We start from the raw sequence: 19,102 nt of genomic DNA on the forward strand, positions 1-19,102 counted from the left end.
ACAATATTTGGGTGTCCTTGCGCACCAGTCACTAAGATAACATACAGGTGTAAAAGGTGGTGAAGAAGGTAAACGTATGTTAGATTTCATAATGAGAGGCTTTGAGTACAGCAGCAAAGATGTCTTGCAGCAATTGTAATGGTGTGCAGGTGTGCAATTTTGATCTCCTTATCTGTGGAAGGATGCTCTGGTTACAAAGGAAATACAATAAGAGTTTACCAGATTGATTCTTCCAATGGCATATGAAGAAAAACTGGATCAGTTAAGTTTGTAGTCACTGTAGTTTAGAAGAATGAAGGAGGATTGCATAGAGACCTAAAATATTTGAACAGAACTAGACGGGGGTAAATGTAGTAGGGATATCCCTGATGACCAGAAGGTCCCAGAACGAAGGAATACAGTTGAAGGACATGAAGTAGGCAATTAGGACTGAGGTGAGGAGAAATTTCTTCAACCAGAGAGAGGTGAGCCTGTGGAATTCTCAACCACAGAATTGGTTGAGGCAAAAACATAGAAGGTTTTCAAGAAGAAGTTTTATACAGTTCTTCGAACTAAAGAAATCAAAGAGTATGTGGCAAAAGCAGGAACAGAGTCCTGAGTAAAATGATCAGCCATGACCACATTGAATGGTTGAACAGGCTTGGAGGACTGACTGGCCTCCTCCTGCTCCTACTTTCTATGTTTCAATAATAGCAATAATTCCTCATTTTGCTGACATGAAATCTTTGACCCTAATATATGACAAAAAAATTTATAGAGTGAGATCAGATGTCAAGACACTGGTGTAAATTGAAAATATCAAAATTGATGAAGGAATTTGTAAGAAAAAGTTTGATTATTTACTTCTGAAACAAGATGTGTTAGGAACCAGATAGGCCTTGGCCTGGAACTATATAAAAGATCACATAAAAGTTGCGGTTGAAGTGGTTTTGACTTCTTTGTGTTTAGGAAATGTTGGTAGAAAAACTGTAATGAGTTTCTGGAAGAATCTGAAGGTTTCTGCTGACTAGAAAAAGAAGACAACATTACCAAACAAATGGAAGCAGTAATTGCAGTGCCTTATGCTCTGAATTGAAGGCTCTATCACAAAAGGGTCTTAAAGAAGATCAGGCTATACAGGAATAGCTAAACATTAGTGCCTCAAGGGACATCTCTTCAGTAAGAACGACCACATTGTGCCATCTCCTTCTCAAAGACATAAAACATCAAACTGGATTGAGATTGGTCTGTCCAATGACGGTGATGAGCTTGATGCCTTTTTATTCTTTGTTGTTGCCCTTTACTCATCCACGCTGACTGAACATCCCAATCTGACCTCGTCCTATTTGCCAGCATTTGGTCCATATCCCTCTAAATCCTTCCTATTCACATATCTGTCCAGATGCCTTTTGAATGTTGTAATTTTACCCACCTCCATTACTTCGTCCGGCGGTTTGTTCAATACACACACTTCCCTCTGTGTGAAAAAGTTTCCCCTCAGGTCCTTTTTAAATTTTTCCCCTCTCACCTTAAACCTGTGCCCTGTAGGTTTGAATAGATGTCTGTTTGGCATGGATGAGTTGGACTGAAGGGTCGATTTCTGTGCTATATGACTCTATGACTCTACAACTAGTTCTGTTTCTGTGAGAACTGGTGACATTAGCAATATGTTACACCTCTTCGTCCACAGAAGGATCCAGACACTAGCAGAGACGTTTCCCAGATTCATAGATGATGGATTCATTCTCTTCCACCTGAGGTGACAAAACCAGGCTTTAATGTCAGCTGGTTTCCAAATGCTGCAGGGACCATCCACCGCGTACATCACTCTATGGGCCTCCAGAACAACAGGCAGTGTTAACGCGAGGAGTACCATTCTATAGATATGAAATTGGTATGTGACCACACAATTGGCCTCCCTCTGATAGTTTTATAGTGCTTTCTTCCTGCAGCACTCAGCAATTTTCAGCAATTTGGGGTCTATAAGATGTGATTTGGTGGTTGCTTAGAGATAAGGAATATACCTTCACAATGGCTTGTCACTCCTGACCTTGCAGATGACCTGAGGTCATCTGCAATGAGAACCATGGAGCTACATGCAACATAGCAAGTCATTGAGATTCTAAAGCAGAAACTTCCTTGCTTAGATTGTTAAGGGGGAATCTCTGCAGTTAACACTTGACAGGATCTCCACATTTGTGATAACAAGTGTGTTCTCCATAACCTCACAATATTGAAGGTCAATCATGACCTCCAGTAACCCAGAGGCAAATTTTGGGGATGTGAGGAGAACAAAGTATTGAGACAACATACACCATATGCAACTCAATGGAGGGAGAGAAATCATTTGGGCTAAGACATTGCTTCAGATACAAGCAACTTCCTCACCCTTCCATCTTCCTCACAACACAAACCTTACCTGATCCTTATAGTGCAACCATTTCATACTCTCCATCACGGAGTCCTCTAGACACACATCACTCAATAAAAGCATTAGTTTTGCCTTTGGAGTATAAAGTGTAATGTAAACTGTTCCCAAGCATTCAAACACAGCAACAACAAAACTAATTAGATAAAAGATGTTGCTAAGAGTAAAGCAACTGGTTAGTGGTAAGTGTCTGATTTAATGGGAACCTCACCAAATGAGTGAGATTTGAGAAATGAACTCAAGGAAATTAATCATGGGGTCCTGACTGTAAATGCCTCCCTTTCTCTTTAATAAAAAGGAAAGAACATTTCAAACTATTCTTTTCTTTTAGTAAAAGCTCATAAAATGACAATAGCAAAGTTCAATGAAGAGGATGGACCCATGGATAACTGACAACTTAAGGAACCATTCAGGAGGCAGTAGGAGGTGACATCTGTCAATGTTCATCACTCTTAAAAGCTCATTAGAGAGTGATCTTGCACCCATTACATCAAAGTGCAATATGTCTCACTTAGCCTAGGTCAATCAGAATGGAATGATATGATTGCTCATGATGTGAGTTGTAGCTCGGAAATAATTTTAAAAAACAACCATTTTGGGACCTTCTTGTGGTGCAATGGCAGTTTCCCTTACCATGGGCCAAGAGGCCTGGGCTCAAGCCCTACCTGCACCAGAGGGGTGTAAGAACATCTCTGAATGGGTTGATTAGAAAAATAAGTTAAATCAAAAAATTCAAATATGCAACAGTTTTGAGTGAGCAAGGCTTGTGAGAGATTTGAATTTGTCCTGCTTCCAGTTAGAAGTTGAAGGTCCTTAAGGCATTTGAAAGATACAAGAGACTGAGTGTTGACCTGCACCCTAACTGCAGCAAGGGCCATAACGCACATGTCAAGTCACTGCCCTGCTTTAACAGGTAATATTTATAAACCGACTGGCGTCCAGAGTTACTGCTCTCAATACCTTCCTATTGCCTTATTGGTTAAAGTTTCAAATGAACAAATTATAATTGGGAATAAAAACAACAATTATTTGAAAGGCTCAATAGGTCTAACAGCAACTGTGGAGAGAAATCAGAGTTAACATTTTGGGTTCCATGATCCTGATTTCTCTCTACAGACACTGCCAACCATGCTGAGCCCTTCCAGCAATTTCGGGTTTTGTTCCTAATTTCCAAAAGTCCTTTCAGCTTTAATTATTATCGGGATTGGATTTTAATTTACATAAGACCTTAAACTTACAAATCTCACTTCCTACTCCATTCCCATCATGAGGCAGAAGCGTCTTAGCTTCAACTATTCTTGACCATCTGAAAGCACAAAAACAGAAGGTGAGCAGAGTGATGAGGGCTGAGGAGTAAAGCATGATCATTCTGTCTGTCTTTCCCATTCCTTTGTCATGGCATCTTTCAGGAAGTCTGTGAGGAGTTGAATAATTCAGCTACTTGCTATCATCCAGGATGGTCTCATCAGATGCATTTAATTCTCAAGATGATCTTTTTGAGAATGCTGGAAGGCTGCATTCTTGATGGTCCTCCACTCATCATCCACCTCATCTGCCTGTTGTAGGCCATCTTCTTCTTTAATAGAGAGAGATATATGGTTGAATGCAGTTATATGGATCTCGAGGTTTAGATATCTGTTGTGTGGGTTATGGGGAAACATCGAGCAGTGTGAGAGATGTATGATGTAGAGGCTGACATATGTGAGGATCAGATGAATTCACTCAGCTTTATCACCAGAGTGAGATTGTTAAACTTTTTGAAACATTGCTGCCAGGTTTGTGATATAAAATTCTGAGCACTCAGGACCTATGCCAGCTGCTCTCACTACTGTACATGGGTTTTGTCTAGAAGGGCCTCCTGTCCCATGCTGGAAACAAGGCCTCCTTCTTGTTCTGATCATCTCTAGAATGCATACATGGTCACATCACAATATCAGAGCAATCTCCCATCCCTTGGTTTTCAACTGTTTTTCTCTCTCTCTCAGGCTAATAGCGAGTATTCAGTAGGTTGTGGCACATTGCAGCATCTTCCTTTTTATCATGTCTGTTCTCTTTAAAAAGGGAAGATTGCCGGGAACACATGGTTTCTTCCCAATGCTGCTTGGTTCCCTGGAGAGTGCAGAGGATGTCTGCATTAAAATGGAAACCAAGCTGCGTGGGAGTTGCTCATGGCTACATTCCAATACTGGAAATGAGCAAGGTAGGTTAGTTTATTATTACCACCTTGGTTCCAATGGTGTAGGTATGTCATGAATCATAGCTCAAGAGCTCAAATATTACCTTCTTCCTTATTTATGCACTATTTTTCTACAATGTTATATATTAAGATGCAAGATCATGCTTCAGGTCAGTATTACTATATGCAACACATTGCCATCCTGCACTCTTTGTTTTTGGCTTCCATAATTTTCACATACTATGAATTTCAGCACACCTTGCTAATTTATCCAGGACAGCTGTATATTTACTTGCTTCAAGATTTACTGTTTTATTTAAGATATTATTCCACTTGTAATATTTAAATTGATCTATTTCAAATATAGAATGATTACTCTGATCATTTGAGGTCAATGCTATCTCATGTTATAGTTTCCCATATCTTGACCTATCCCTTGTTTATTGTGATTTGCCAAAAACTTCAAGAACCCAGAATTTCCCTTTTGTACAAATCATGCTAATTAATATAAAATTATCATTACTTCATTCACAAAATATTCTAATTATGTAATATTACATGAATCATAAAGCATTTCTATTCGGTATTCAATTTCTAACATCTAGATTATAACATTTAACATTATAACTAAATTATTATGATCACTTCAGTTGCCAATTCTCATAATTTTAAATCTTCTATGTTTACAGTTTTAATATGATTGTTTTCTATCAGAAAGTAATTAATAAACTGATAGATTGACTTTAAAATAATTTGTTGAAAACATGCAATATAGGCAATGGAGTGCTGTAAAACTTCCTCCTTAACCAAAGATTAAAAGTTACTGTTTAATTTTTATGACCTCACTGTAACATGGAATTGGATTAATTGACTGGATGCAAGAGATTCAATTTTGTGAATGCTATGATTTTTAGTTGTTGTACCATGAAACACTACAGCAGCAATGCTTTATTTTGTAGTCAATTTGTATAAAAATGTGGAGGGACCTTTTTATAAGGAATGATACTGAGGAATATCTGTTGCATTCTTATTTTATTCTTTGTTGAAGATCATTGGCATGGATTGCTTTGTTGGAGGTTTAAAAACCTGCAGCATTGCAAGGGTTAACCTATGGTGACGTTTCTGGATCCAATCATCTTCTGTTGTTCAGTGGCTGGGTCAAAAAGATGCATTCATGAAGCAGAGGGCTCAGAAATGCCCCAATCCCTGCAGCTTACATTATTCATGAGGGGTAAAATCAATTTATTTTGCCAAAACAGCCTTATACAGCATCACAGTTTGGGCGTGGCAGATCACTTCATTAATTATGAGATGCTCTGGTACCATTTGGTACCATATCAAAAGGTATATTGAAAATGAAATACTTCATTTACCTTATGGATATATGATTAATAAAGAAACATTCTCATTGAATGCATTATCATTTATTGTTTTGATGTGGTATTCTGACTGTGCAGAATATCCTTATAAATAGCAGGTAAGATATTTGAATGTGTTCTACAAGACATTGAAAGAAATTCAGTACTTAAATTGTTAATACTCCAGAAACGTGCACACTGAGACAGTGGCTACTGAGGGTACGGAAGAGACGCTTAATATTTAATGAGCTGTCTGGGAGTGGTGGCACGGATGGGTGGGGAAGGAGGGAGGGGGGGAATCTGGTAGGAGAGTATGCTGATCAGCAGCAGTTGACTGTGCAGCTGTCGGCAGTGCCTGTGTGAGCAAGAGAGGGAGTGAGAGAGACAGGGAGAGAAGGAGTGAGAAAGGAGCAAGAAAAGATAGGAAGGGAAAGAAAAGAAAAGGGATACAGGAATCATGTTGTGCTGCATTAGAAGAACTAAGCAGGTACAAAATGTTTGTCTTTTCTATTTATGAAATAACATTCTGTAGTGATCTGCCTTTTCACAAGTTGAAATTTAAATACTTTGGGCAATAGAGATGCTTGAAATGAAGAATTTTTGTTAAAAAAGGTAATTTTGGGACTGCAAGGTATGTGAGATCTGCATGAAAATCTGAGGCGTTGGCCATTACTAGGCTGAAGAATAAAATATGTATTGCAAGATAATGTTTGAATATTAATGATATTTTAAAATTTGATTAAAATATACTCCAGATGCAATTTCATCTTTTAGTGACTACAATGAATTGGAAGATTATTATAGTTCATGTTTGGCTCTGAATTTTAAGAATCTATTTTAGAGCAAAGAGTTAAAATTCCTGAAAGCATCAGGTTCTACAAAGCATTTGGATTCAGCCAATGCTTCATTTGAGAATTCTTTTTCATTTGATATTCAACAAGCATAATGCAAAATCTATGGGATTTAATGCAATATCTAGTTTGAGTTTTTTTTTGTTGAAACAACTATGAATTAGAACAAATTTGCCTTAAGCATTCACATTGTTATACACAAAGGTCACATTTACAAAATTATAGTAACAGTTACTACAACAGTGAGCTAGAGTGTTGATAGGAATGAATAGCCTTTTAAAAAAAATATGGCCTGTTTATCAGTTAATTAATCGAATCTTGTAGTGGAATTTCAGCTTGAGATAATCGAATGGTTTGGTTGCAGAGGTACAGCTTTGGGAGTGGCACCTAATGTACAAGGCTAGCTAACACAGAACACTGGTCCTTGTGGTGGAGTCTTTTCTAACTCTCCTTTGTGTGCTGAATGCATTTTGGAAGATAGGGTGGTTTTCAGTTGTTAATGTATAAAAGAAAAAGGTTTTAAATTTAAACACAAAGTCTAAATTGAATATTGCAAAGAATATTAATATTTGAAAAGATATTCAACCTTAATGTGTTTTAGACATAGGAGACAATAGTCCTTTTTATATTAATTTTAAAATGCAATAAGATTTTGAAAAATGCATCTGGTGGGCAGGTGACCAATGCCAACTTTATAAATGGGAATTTCAATGGCTCAGCCCAGCATGAGCAACAACCTTATATGTCTCCATCTAGATATTGGTTAGGTGGATATAATGGCCACATATGACAACCAATTATTGTATCTTGTTTACAGTAATTGTCCTGAAACTGAAGGGAGATACTCCTGAAAAGATCAACTTGCAATCTAAATGGCATGGATATTCTGATTCAGTCAGTTTACAGATTAGAAATGTTGTTTTCAATTTACTATAAAATCCAAGTGTATTTATTAGAATACACAATGGAAGTTTCATTAATCAATTTAGCGATGATGGTTTAATTGAGTTATAATACAATTTATTTTAAACTGATGGATAAGATAAAATTGAATTTATGAGGCTGTCAATGTAGTTTAAGGTATATGCATCACCTCCCCACTAAATTTGAACATTACTATCTTTTGAAATCAGATTTTCTGAAAGACATATTATTGGACAAACATCAGACCTCCATTAATTTTTTAAAACCTGAATTAAAAATAGCTAAAAAATCTGTTTTTTTTTTAATAAAAAGGAAATTTAAACTGGATGACATATTTTTTAAAAATGCATAATACTATATAACAGTAAATGGTCTTCCTCCTCAAATTAGAAGCATAAACATTTGATTGTGCATTAACACCACATTCTACACAGGACAATTAATAGAAATGATCTGAAATGATTACATTTTTCTAACTATAGCGTACTCCTTGGTTTTAAAAAAATTGATGTAATAAAAGAATGTACACTGAGTGACTGGTCTTTGCTTTATGCCTGAATTAATCCTAGTATTTATTAATCATCAATAATGCACAGCAGCATGTTCATTAGTTCCTAATTCAATTCATCCCTTATGGTTTGGCCTGGACTCAGTTCAGGTGGCTGAGATGTCCAACCAACATTTAACTGAACTAAGCATTTCCAATCCATCTTCACAGGAAAGCTTTATTTTGTACTGGAAATTACCCGTTTTGGTTTTTGGAAAGGTAAAGAAAATATTAGGGTGGGGAGCAGTAAAATTCAAAGTACCCAAATAAAGTAATGATTAGTGAATTTTAACTATTCCAAATATCTGCAGTCATCTATTAACAACTAGCTAATAAGCCTTGATTAAGCAGAAAAAGGTTTAACTGTTACTTATTACAGTGTTGCAAAAGGCGAGCCCCAACTAAACAATAAAATCCTGACTTCTGGGCTATCTTAATTGTACTACTGGGTAATGGTTATTCCTGTAAGACTGAAAATGTAGGGAGTGCTCTCTGTATCTGAGGAAAGTGGGTTGCCAGTCCTCTGGAGAATTTACATCATTTCTGAATCATGCTGATGATGTCAACCTTTGTGCTATGTGATGAGTTTTTGTTACACAATAGACCTAATGTGTTATTTGTCAGTGCTCTTGTTCAAAACCAAAATGCAAGTACTCCTTATTTTAAAAAAAAGTTATGATTTTCTTTTAGTGTAGGGTGTATACCATGTTAATGAAAAATGGAAGCCTCTAATTTCCACTTCCACATAGTGTTTATCTTATATGGTATTTTAAATTTGTCAGGATGAATGGATACAATATTTGTCATTGGAATCTGTACCTAAAGGCATTCAAATACTAAAGTCCAACCAGGATTGGGATAATTAAATACTTGTAAAGGTATAAACTCAATGTTGGTCCCAATTAGCAGCTTTCTAGGAAGCCTTGGTCCATAGACAGACAGAAATAATTGTGCCTCATTATTTATTCTTTTGCCATTCAGCTGAACGGTGGGCATTCTGATATCTCTTGGACCTGGACTGAGTCAGACATTTTGACAATCTTGAGATAATTATTTCAATTTTATTTCCTTTTGGTTACTTTACCTGTATAAATAAAACTATTGTATTCTTGCATTTGTAACAATAATTATTGTTTACTTTTTGGAAAGTGTTTCTTCTCAAATTATGTGTCTATTGAAACTTATGCTAAATATATACAGTTATACATACCCTACCATCCATCATTGAGTGGTCATGACCAAGAGTCAACCTTTTACTAAAAATGTAGTCATGAAATGAAAAAGGTATCACTGCAATAAACTCTATTCCATGTCTCTGATTTCTAATTATATTGGAAGGCACATCTCAGTTGAGGGCAGACGCCTCCCTGTGGGAGGGCAAGCAAAGTTGGTTGTGTGCCTTCTGGCAGACAGCCAAGACGTACATTATTGGAGATCTGGAAGCATATTGCTGTTGTAAGGTGTGGCCCCCAGGCAGTGTAAAGAGAGACTATTAGGAGGACAAAGACAGTGGTAAAGCTTTGTAAGATGGTACATGATGTTAATGGGGAAACTGTATTTCTAAATAACTAGATATTTACTGTTATTTTTCTGATATGAATGCTATTAATTAGAAAATCCAATCAATAAAATTGTCATTAAGTGATTGGTATTTTCATACTGTTCAAAAAATAGGTTATTTGAAATTCCATCCTTCAGTTTTTCTCTGATTTCATAAATCGTCTTGGTTCTCCTTGAGGAATTTTGAATAGAAGTTGCTTCAAATGATATGTAAATATTAATTGAACAAGATGAATGAGATTACATTTATTCCATGGTTTATTTGGAAAAAATGTATAAATGTGACGTTTGAATATTTAACTAGAATCATTTTTAGCTGAGTTAAGATCAGGGTTTATGAAATAGATTTGAAGATTTTAACTGCACTTCAGCACTTCCCTGCATTCAGGATCGCACTAGTTTGTCCTGAAGCTTCTAAACTATTTTTTACCTCAGGATTTGCTATTGATACCTAGTGCAAAAGATTCAATTCCTGCAATATTTAATAGAAGCAGATTGCATATTGTTTCACAGCAGATCCCACAGCTATTGTTATTGTTTTCTCATCATTGTGAGCGACCATGATTTTTTAAAAAAACTTAAGAAGCATCAAATCACTGCATCATATCACAAATGTACCTCATGAACACTTAGCATCTTGAGACTTTTAGTTTGTGACTAGAACAGTGTTGTGTCAGATCCTACCACAGGTCTATGCCAACTGAACACAACTCTGTCTAACTCTGCATTTGTTTTCTCATTTACTTGTGTTGTATGTCCTGACAGTCAAAGCAGTAGTACTTTTTATGTTTTTCCAGTTGCAAGGAGCTTCAAATCTGTTTTACACCTAATTAGCAGAAAATGGGAAAGAAGCTATTGCAATATTTGGGGCAGGTAGACAATGTATAAATATGTGCAAAACAAACAGCTCTCATCAGGAAATGCTCATTAGTGTTCCAGGAGTACGTAATTTCTTCCATCTGTTAGTACAGTGAAGCTCCTCAGTCATTTTGTCTGTTTGCATTCTATTTTTGGTGGTGAAAGTATCTTCCTTGTAACAAATCTGCATCATATAAACTTTTTTTTATGTTGGACTGTAACTGATTTTCTTAAATATTTTTTATTTCTAAGTGGGAAAGAAATAAATGCATTGCGCTTGTTGCTTCAATCCGTGTTTCGAGAATGGTGATGGAGAGGAACAAAACATTACAGGACCTTGAACATCACATAACATAACATAGTGGCTGAAAACTGTGGTAACATTTGACACTCGCATCTTATTTTGCAGCCAGAACATCCTCTCACAGCTAAACAATGAGTGGTAATGGTGTTGAAAATGGTAGAGAATCTCATGATCCATTAACACTGTGCTAGTGAAAAGTAGATACGTGAAGCAACTTTGTAATATGCAATATGGGAAATAACTATGGTGAAAATTATTAAAAGAAACTGTAGCAGAAAAAATATTTGGATTCAGTTTTAACTGGAGACCAGTTTTCAATAAGTGAACAGAAATATTAATTGGGAACACACCCACAGCTCCAGAAGTAATTCCTGAATTGTCATTAACTTTCAGGCCCTCAACTAAATTCAATTCCAGACATGAAGTCCAGATAAACCCACAATTTGTTTGTCAGCAGGAGGCTGTTGGCTGGACTGCTTGTAGGTCATCCTATGGGTTGCCAATCATTAAAAAGGGGATGGGGTAGGAGATTCACAGCACATTCTCGTCAAACAGTCCAATGGCTCGCCTGACCTGAAAGGAAGGTGAAATAAATAATTCATTAAAATATTCTTCTTCCAGCTCAATATGCTTCTTGGTTGACACTTTCATTTCCCATGTAGGCCACAATCAAGAACCTGACAGGAATTTTTAATTTATGTTCAATAAGTGAATTGTGTTTCATCAGTTTTGGATGAGTACTCATCCTACTGACTCAGGAGACTCCGTGAGAATGTGAATCTATCAGCTCCTGTCAGTCTTAGCTTGGGTAAGTGTTGTGGACACATTTGAACTCCTTTATCGTCAAGTGGGTATAGTAAAAAAAATCACTTTTATGCATCAATTAGATAATTAATATTCAAGAATAATATGGAATAAGCATCACTTTTCTTTGCCATCCTCTTCCTATCCTGTCCTGGCTGTAACTACACTTGCCAGGTGATCAGCTGTCATGATCTGCTAAATTTATCTGTTGTGTTATCCTCACACATTCACTGCAGCTTGTCTACCACTCTGTGTCTTGAATCCAATTATGTCCAGCTCAAATTCTCCGTAGGCTGCTCTCCATGTTGCCCTCTGGAAGAGACCTCTATAACTCTTCAGCACTCATCAAATGGCCAAAATACTGACTTTTTTTCTATTTTGGACAACATTTTTAAATTTACATTCTTCTTCCTTATTTGTTTTATGGTCTCTATTTGGAATTTTGAGCACTTCCTTATTTGTCTTATGATCTGTATTTGGAATTTTAAGATTTGGCAAAAAAAAGAGTAAGATAACTTTTTGGATGCATCACTATTCGTGTTATTTAACATGAGGATGTGAAAGGTCTGTTCGTTTTCAGAACAATCTGACATGAACAAGCTTACACCATTAATTCAGCATAATGGATGTGTAATGGGTGAGATCAATAATGAGCATCAGTTGTTCCCTCATCTTGCAGATAACAATTGTAAGCATTAAAATTGACCAGTCATCAAAATAAAAGCATAATTACGATGCACTCTGTGTCAAAACTACTAAATTTATCTTCATCCCCCTGGACAGTGAGCTGTGATAGCCCCACATCTGCAGGAAACCTGCAATTCTGGCATCATTTGATTAAAGCCATAAAACATTGTAGTTCATTGGAAGAGTCTGGAATCCATATGAATAGGGAGAGTTTTCAATCACTGAGTAACCAGTTGGTGTGCTGAAATTACTGTGCAACATGCAGCTCTGCGCAAGCTTTCCTGGCAGTTGACATGATGCTTTCAATTTGTCTTCAGTTTCCCTTCTATTTGCCCCAAATAATTTGGTGACAATCTGGCAGTTTAGGAACAAAGGTTATCCTCTCAAAATGCGGCCAATGAAGCCTCTCAAACCCAAATGCAAATGAAGAGATGAGGCATATCAATACAATGTCTCCATTACCCAATGCCAATCTCTCCAAATCACTGTATTAAGAGTGCATGACAATGCATCTTCAGGTACTGTGCATTCCCCCACCTCTACTCCCAATGGGCCTTTTGACTTTATCAAGACTTGGAAAGAGAAAATTGTTAGAAGCTAGAGGTAATTGCATATAATTGAAAAAGAGAATTTGCCCAGTGAAGAAACAAACTTTATTTGTAGATTGTGAGATAACCATTAAGTAATAGGTGAAATAATTATGATACTTGGTGATGTACATCTAATTGCTGCATCCACTGCAACAGCTAATGTTGTCTGTGGGAGAGGCATTACTCTGGATGATATCATATAAAGTTTGTTATGGTGACTACATCAATATTTAGTTACTTTTACAATATCAGTCAAAGTTAATAACATCAGTTCTTTGCCTAAGGTTGCCATAGTAGCCTCAGTGGCTTGGGGGTACATAGAATCAGAATATCTACAGTGTGGAAACAGGCCCTTCAGCCCAACAAGTCCATACCGACCCTCCAAAGAGTCACCCATCCAGACCCATTCCCCTACTCTACTCTCCTATATTTACCCCTGACTATTGCACCTAATCTACACACCCCTGAACACTATGGGCAATTTAGTATGGCCAATTTATCTAACCTGCACATCTTTGGATTGTGGGAGGAAGCCGGCGCATGCGGAGGAAACCCATGCTGACATGGGGACAATGTGCAAACTCCACACAGACAGTTGCCCGAGGCTGGAATCGAATCCGGATCCCTGGCACTGTGAGGCAGCAGTGCTAACACTGAGTTCTAGATTAGCACAGTCTATTAGAAAGATACAAAGGCTTTGCAGACAGTCCAGAGAAGGTTCACTGGGTTGATTCCGAGTATGGAGGGACTGTCTTTAGAAGGAGAGGTTGAGCCTTTCCTCATTGGAGCTTAGGAGAAGAGCTTGTTGCCCATGAAGGAGAATCTAGGACTGGGGCATAATCTCAGAGTGAGGGGACAACCATGTTAAAACAGATGTGGAAGATTTTTTTCTCTCAGAAGATAGTCAATCTGTGGAATTCTTCATTGTAGAGAGTTGTAGGGCCAGAGTTGATAAGTATATTCAAGACTGTAAAGCAGGTAGCCAGACTGGGTCAGCCTCTTGGTGGGTGGGTTAGGTTAAAATGTTTACTCTCCATCAGACTAACCCTTTGGCGCACTGCTGTTCCAAAGGTGAAAAGCCCATGAAGTCCCTTCTCCCATATATGGGCCTTCTCCTGCAATAGTGTACTGGTTTGTCCTGGAAAAGGAAGTCCTTGCTTACTTTATGAAATGTGGTTATCAGTGGCTTAGCTAGTATTTATCATCTTTACCTAATTTCCTTGAGAAGGTAATGGTGAGCTACAGTCCATGTGTTGCAGGGCCACCCAGAGTGCTTTTAAAAAGGAGGTTCCAGGATCTTGATCAAGCCACAGTGAAGGAATGGAGCGAGAGAGATCCGAGTGAGGAAAGTGGATAGTTTTGGAGCAATTTGCAGTTGGTGGTGTTCTCATGAATGTGCTGCTCTTGTCCTTCTCGGTGGTAAAGTGCCTTGGGGAATCAGGAGTGAGTTGTATGCTGCAGTCTCTGGCCTCTTGTTGCCACGGTATTTTTCTAATCCAATTTCTATTTAGTGAGCGGCATACTGCAGAGGCCTGAACATCTGTGTGTGAGGGTAGAAGGGCTGTATAGTTCAAAGAAACATAAGGCATGTGTAAGGGAGGTCATTAATAATAAAAAATGTGAGAGGGACAGAAGAAGAGGCAGCAGCTCCAGGCACTGCTGAAGGGTCCTGCATTGATTGGATGAGGAGAATATGAAAGGGAACAGATTTTCAGTGTTACAGCATTAGAGATGTAAAAGCTGTATGAATATTTCTATTTAGCACATTTCTTCAGATTCTTAAACATACTTGAAATATTTTTGCAAGGCGTTCAGTTCCAAAGTTTTAAAATACAGGCAATGAAGAAGTAGCAGCACACACTCCTCCTATATTCTGGAAATAAACTAGTCCTCTTTTCTTTTATCTCCTGAAGTCTCCAGGGCATTGATGGAAAATCCAGCCTCCCAATAGAGAGTTTCTATCTTCTCCTACACAGAAACCAGTCTCAATTGAGCTCCGCTAGGAATATTTCTTTTTCCCTTTTTTAAGAGAAAGCAGCAGGGAGATATGTCAGGACATCCAAGACTCTTCTCAATGGGCATAATGGAGAAAGTGAGGACTGCAGATACTGGAGATCAGAGCTGAAAATGTGTTGCTGGAAAAGTGCAGCAGGTCAGGCAGCATCCAAAGAGCAGGACAATCGACGTTTCGGGCATGAAGTAGGGCTCATGCCCGAAACGTCGATTCTCCTGCTCCTTGGATGCTGCCTGACCTGCTGCGCTTTTCCAGCAACACATTTTCAGCTCAATGGGCATAATATCTAATAACCAGTACAATTTGTGCTGGCAGCTTGCCCATCAAATTTATAAAAGATAGACTTGATGATGACATTGTAAGACAAGAATAAAATCAATTGAACATTGCTTCCAATATCTTTTTAAAAATATTTCAAAGTCTTGAATTAGTTTTTCTTGTTATTCTGTGGAACTTCACTTGTGTTTGAATCTATTGTAGTATCCAAAAGATCATTACATTACAACAGTACTATCATTCCATCTAAATTATGTAAAGTAACATTTATTTACCTGGAGATTGCTTTTTATAATAAGGCAGCTATAAGAACTATTCTTATTTAATTTGGATGATTGACAGGCAATAATGGTTCCTACATGCAACTGTTAGGTCCTCAGCACTAATACATATTGGATTGAATGCTGTTCGAACAGACATGGAACTGGCCAATGTGAATCACTTTATACAAAAACTAATGGTGTGACATTCCCGCTCGAAATTTTCTTGAACGTTGGTTGGTAATATACTCACCTCCAAATCAAATTGTTGTGATTATAAATCCCAATCTGGAATTAAACACACAATCTTGGCTCAAGCATCAGTTCAGTCCTGAAATGGCATTTTACAGACAAGATCTTAAACTGGGATCCTATTTGCTTGGTGAAGAATAGGGGCATTTCCCAGAATTCCTGGTGGACCTGATGTCAATTCCCATTGGTATCTCTGGTACTTAGTATTCATTGTGGAGTTCAGCTGGAACTGGTTTCTGTGTATTAGAAGATTAAATGTCTATTGGGAGATTGCCCAGATTCTCCAATGTGCTGGAAACATCAGTTGGATAAATAAGAAGAAAGGGATAAATAAAATATTCCTAAGTAAATATTATTTAAAAACAAAGATAGGTTGATCATCCATTTTGGACTGTTCTGTATGTAAATTAACTGTTTCAAATACTTTCAAGGGGTGGGTGTTGGTGAGAAGGCCAGCATTTGTTGTTCATCACTAATTGCTTTACAGATTAGGTTTGCCTACAAAGTAACAAGAGATGACAATTGAAATTTATTTCATTGGCTGCAAAATGCTTTAGGATGTAAAAAGATTATGTAAATCTTCCTTTCTTATTACATCTTCCTTGTGGTTGCAGTGCTCTAGCAATTTCCAGGGAAACTATTTCTACTTTAATTTGGGAAGATACCACTTACCCTGTAAACCATTAACAATGTAAACTAAACACATCAATTTTAGAAGATAGGATATTTCCAATATGTTTTTTTTTGCAGCTTAATTCTGGGGTGCCAGGAGGATTTGTCAGACAACTAGAGGTTTTCTGCCACCATATTTGCATGTAGTCTTATTTGGTGACAAGATTAAAGATGTGAAATGATGCAATTGTGTTAAAATGATGCACAGCATGGATTTTCAACAATGGATCTTCTATATATAAATGCACAAGACCAAACGTCATCCCTTTTCTTCTTATTTAGAAATGTTGTTGGAGAATTTTTCAGTGAAATACATCAAAGGAGCATGTTTAGGGTCTCCTGTATAGTTCAAGAGGTTTGAAGACTTTATTTCATGTTTTGGTATTTTCTAGGGAGGGCAGGTTTTGAATTTCATCTGTAAGAAGGGTGATGTGAACCAACAGAAAGTTCATGCTACCTACCTGGAAGTAGCAAGTCCTGAATCCAAAAATGTGTGCTGTTTTCAACTGCTCCACCACCTAGTTGTAGCATCCCTACCTCTGAGCCAGTCGGCCTGTGTTCAAGTCCCACCTGTTCCAGAGGTTTGGAATAACATATCTGAACAGGTTGCTGTTAAAAATATCGAGAATTACAGATGGCTCAGAACAGGCTAAGTTCTGACAGGGTCTTTTTCTGCTTAGGGGCAGTTTGTGAGTTGAGTTTTCATCATGATTCCACCAGTTCCGGGGACACAGTGTAAATACACACCAGGTGTGTGATGGTCTCACGAAAAAACAAAAAATGCACAGTATAGTTCTATAGGTTCCATTGAAAATAAAATGTACGTTTAAACTGTTTATTTGCAAATGCAAATTTGATTGGTTGCCTGTTACAGACTGTTTCTAGGATCCGAAAGTGCATGGTTTTCCTCTATCTGACCACAAATAAAAGTACCATAATCAGTCAGGATGTTACCTTAATAATATCACGATACTTGGAAAGCATTCATTCATGGACATAGTTTTAAATATCAGGCCATGTTGTCAATAATGTGAAGAATCTGCTTGCAAGTTATTTGAGAAAAAGCTTATCTAGAATTACACAATTGTTGCACAGCAGAAGGAGGCCATTCAGCCCATAGTGCCTTCATGTCTCCTTCAAACTAACACAATACTTGCACAAACACATTCACTTCTATAAGTTATTATGTTGTCACAGGATGTTATCTTTGTATTATGAATCTTCACTGAAGGAGTATATGATTAAAGTGTGTTCTGTGATCTGCAGTTTGGATACAGGCATCTATGAGACATCAGGATTATATTCAACAGCAATCCTTTAACCTATCATTGAGCCAAGAGTCCAACTCTGGTTTAGTGAGCAGTGTAGAAGAGCAGCACCAGGCACAAATTATTGTCTGGTTCCAAACTACTGAAGTTACACTGAAAATATAAACAGGTTTATAAATTATCTTTTTAATAGAACAAATGGGCAGTTTTAATAGAATTTTTATAGAATAAAATGACACTACAAGTGTCAAGGTAATCATTTGGCACTGAGCAATAAAAACAGCATTTGGGTTGAAGAAGCACCTTAAGGAAAGAGAGGTAGAGAGCAAACAATAGCTTAGGGAGGGACTTCCAGAGCTTCAGGCCTAGATTAAAGGTACAGCTGCTACATGGAGTTAGTAAAAGGTTCAAGAGGCAAGAACTAGATGAGACATCTTGGAGTTGTGGAGCAGAGAAGCAAGGCCATGGAAGAATTTGAAACAGGAATGAGAGTTTCTAAAATGAAGCATTCCTTAACTATTAGGTAAGTCAGCACAGGGTGATAAAAGAACAACAAATCTTGGTGTGACACAAGTCTTGGATAATAAGCTTTTGGAGATGGTTATTGGGAAGTATCAATCAATGATTCTGACAAACTAGTCTACACCATGCAACAAGTTAGCAATATTGGATCTAAAGATGATAAATGGTTTGTGACCATTAGAATGACTGCAAAAGATTCATATCAAGTGATTATGGCATGTCAGATAGACAATGCTTTGTATAACATCATGAGGTTTGCAAATCTATGCAAAGTGGTTCAATATGCTGATTCAAGAAAAAGAAACCATTGACAGTAAAGTTAAGACAAAATTATGGAATTATCCTCGTGTCAAGAGGAGAAATGAAGCAGAGAGCATAATATAATGAGAAAAATGAAGGCGTGGAATCATAGAATCACAACAGTACGGAAGCAGGCCATTCAGCCCATCGGATCCACACTGAGACTCTAAGCATCCATCCTACCCAGACACACTACCTTGCCTTATCCTTTCAACACTGCAATTCCCATGTCTAAACCACCTAGCCTTCACATCCGTAGATACTATGGGCAATTTAGCATTGCTAGTCTACCTAACTGTACATCTTTGGACTGTGGAGGAGGGTGGGGGGTGGCAGGGATACCGGAGCATCTGGAGGAAACCCACACAGACACTGGGAGAATGTGTAAACTCCATTCAGACTGTCGCTCAAGGCTTGAATCGAACACAGGTCCCTGGTGCTGTGAGGCAGCAGTGCTAGCCATCCACATCCA

The 19,102-nt window shown here is 37.6% G+C and overlaps 1 protein-coding gene across 1 annotated transcript in view; it reads left to right on the forward strand.

The window, feature by feature from the left end:
• Positions 1-6,272: 6,272 nt before the first annotated feature.
• Positions 6,273-19,102, forward strand: part of gap43 (growth associated protein 43) — a 283,459-nt gene continuing 270,629 nt past the window's right edge. The window contains exon 1 of the mRNA XM_043700771.2: positions 6,273-6,428. Coding sequence (XP_043556706.1) covers positions 6,399-6,428 — 30 coding nt within the window. The 5' untranslated portion in view covers positions 6,273-6,398. The remainder of the gene's footprint in view (positions 6,429-19,102) is intronic.

This window comes from Chiloscyllium plagiosum, unplaced genomic scaffold (genome assembly GCF_037043375.1).
Source record: "Chiloscyllium plagiosum isolate Xiang-an unplaced genomic scaffold, Cpla_swu_hap1 HiC_scaffold_12, whole genome shotgun sequence".
Lineage (NCBI taxonomy): Eukaryota > Metazoa > Chordata > Chondrichthyes > Orectolobiformes > Hemiscylliidae > Chiloscyllium > Chiloscyllium plagiosum.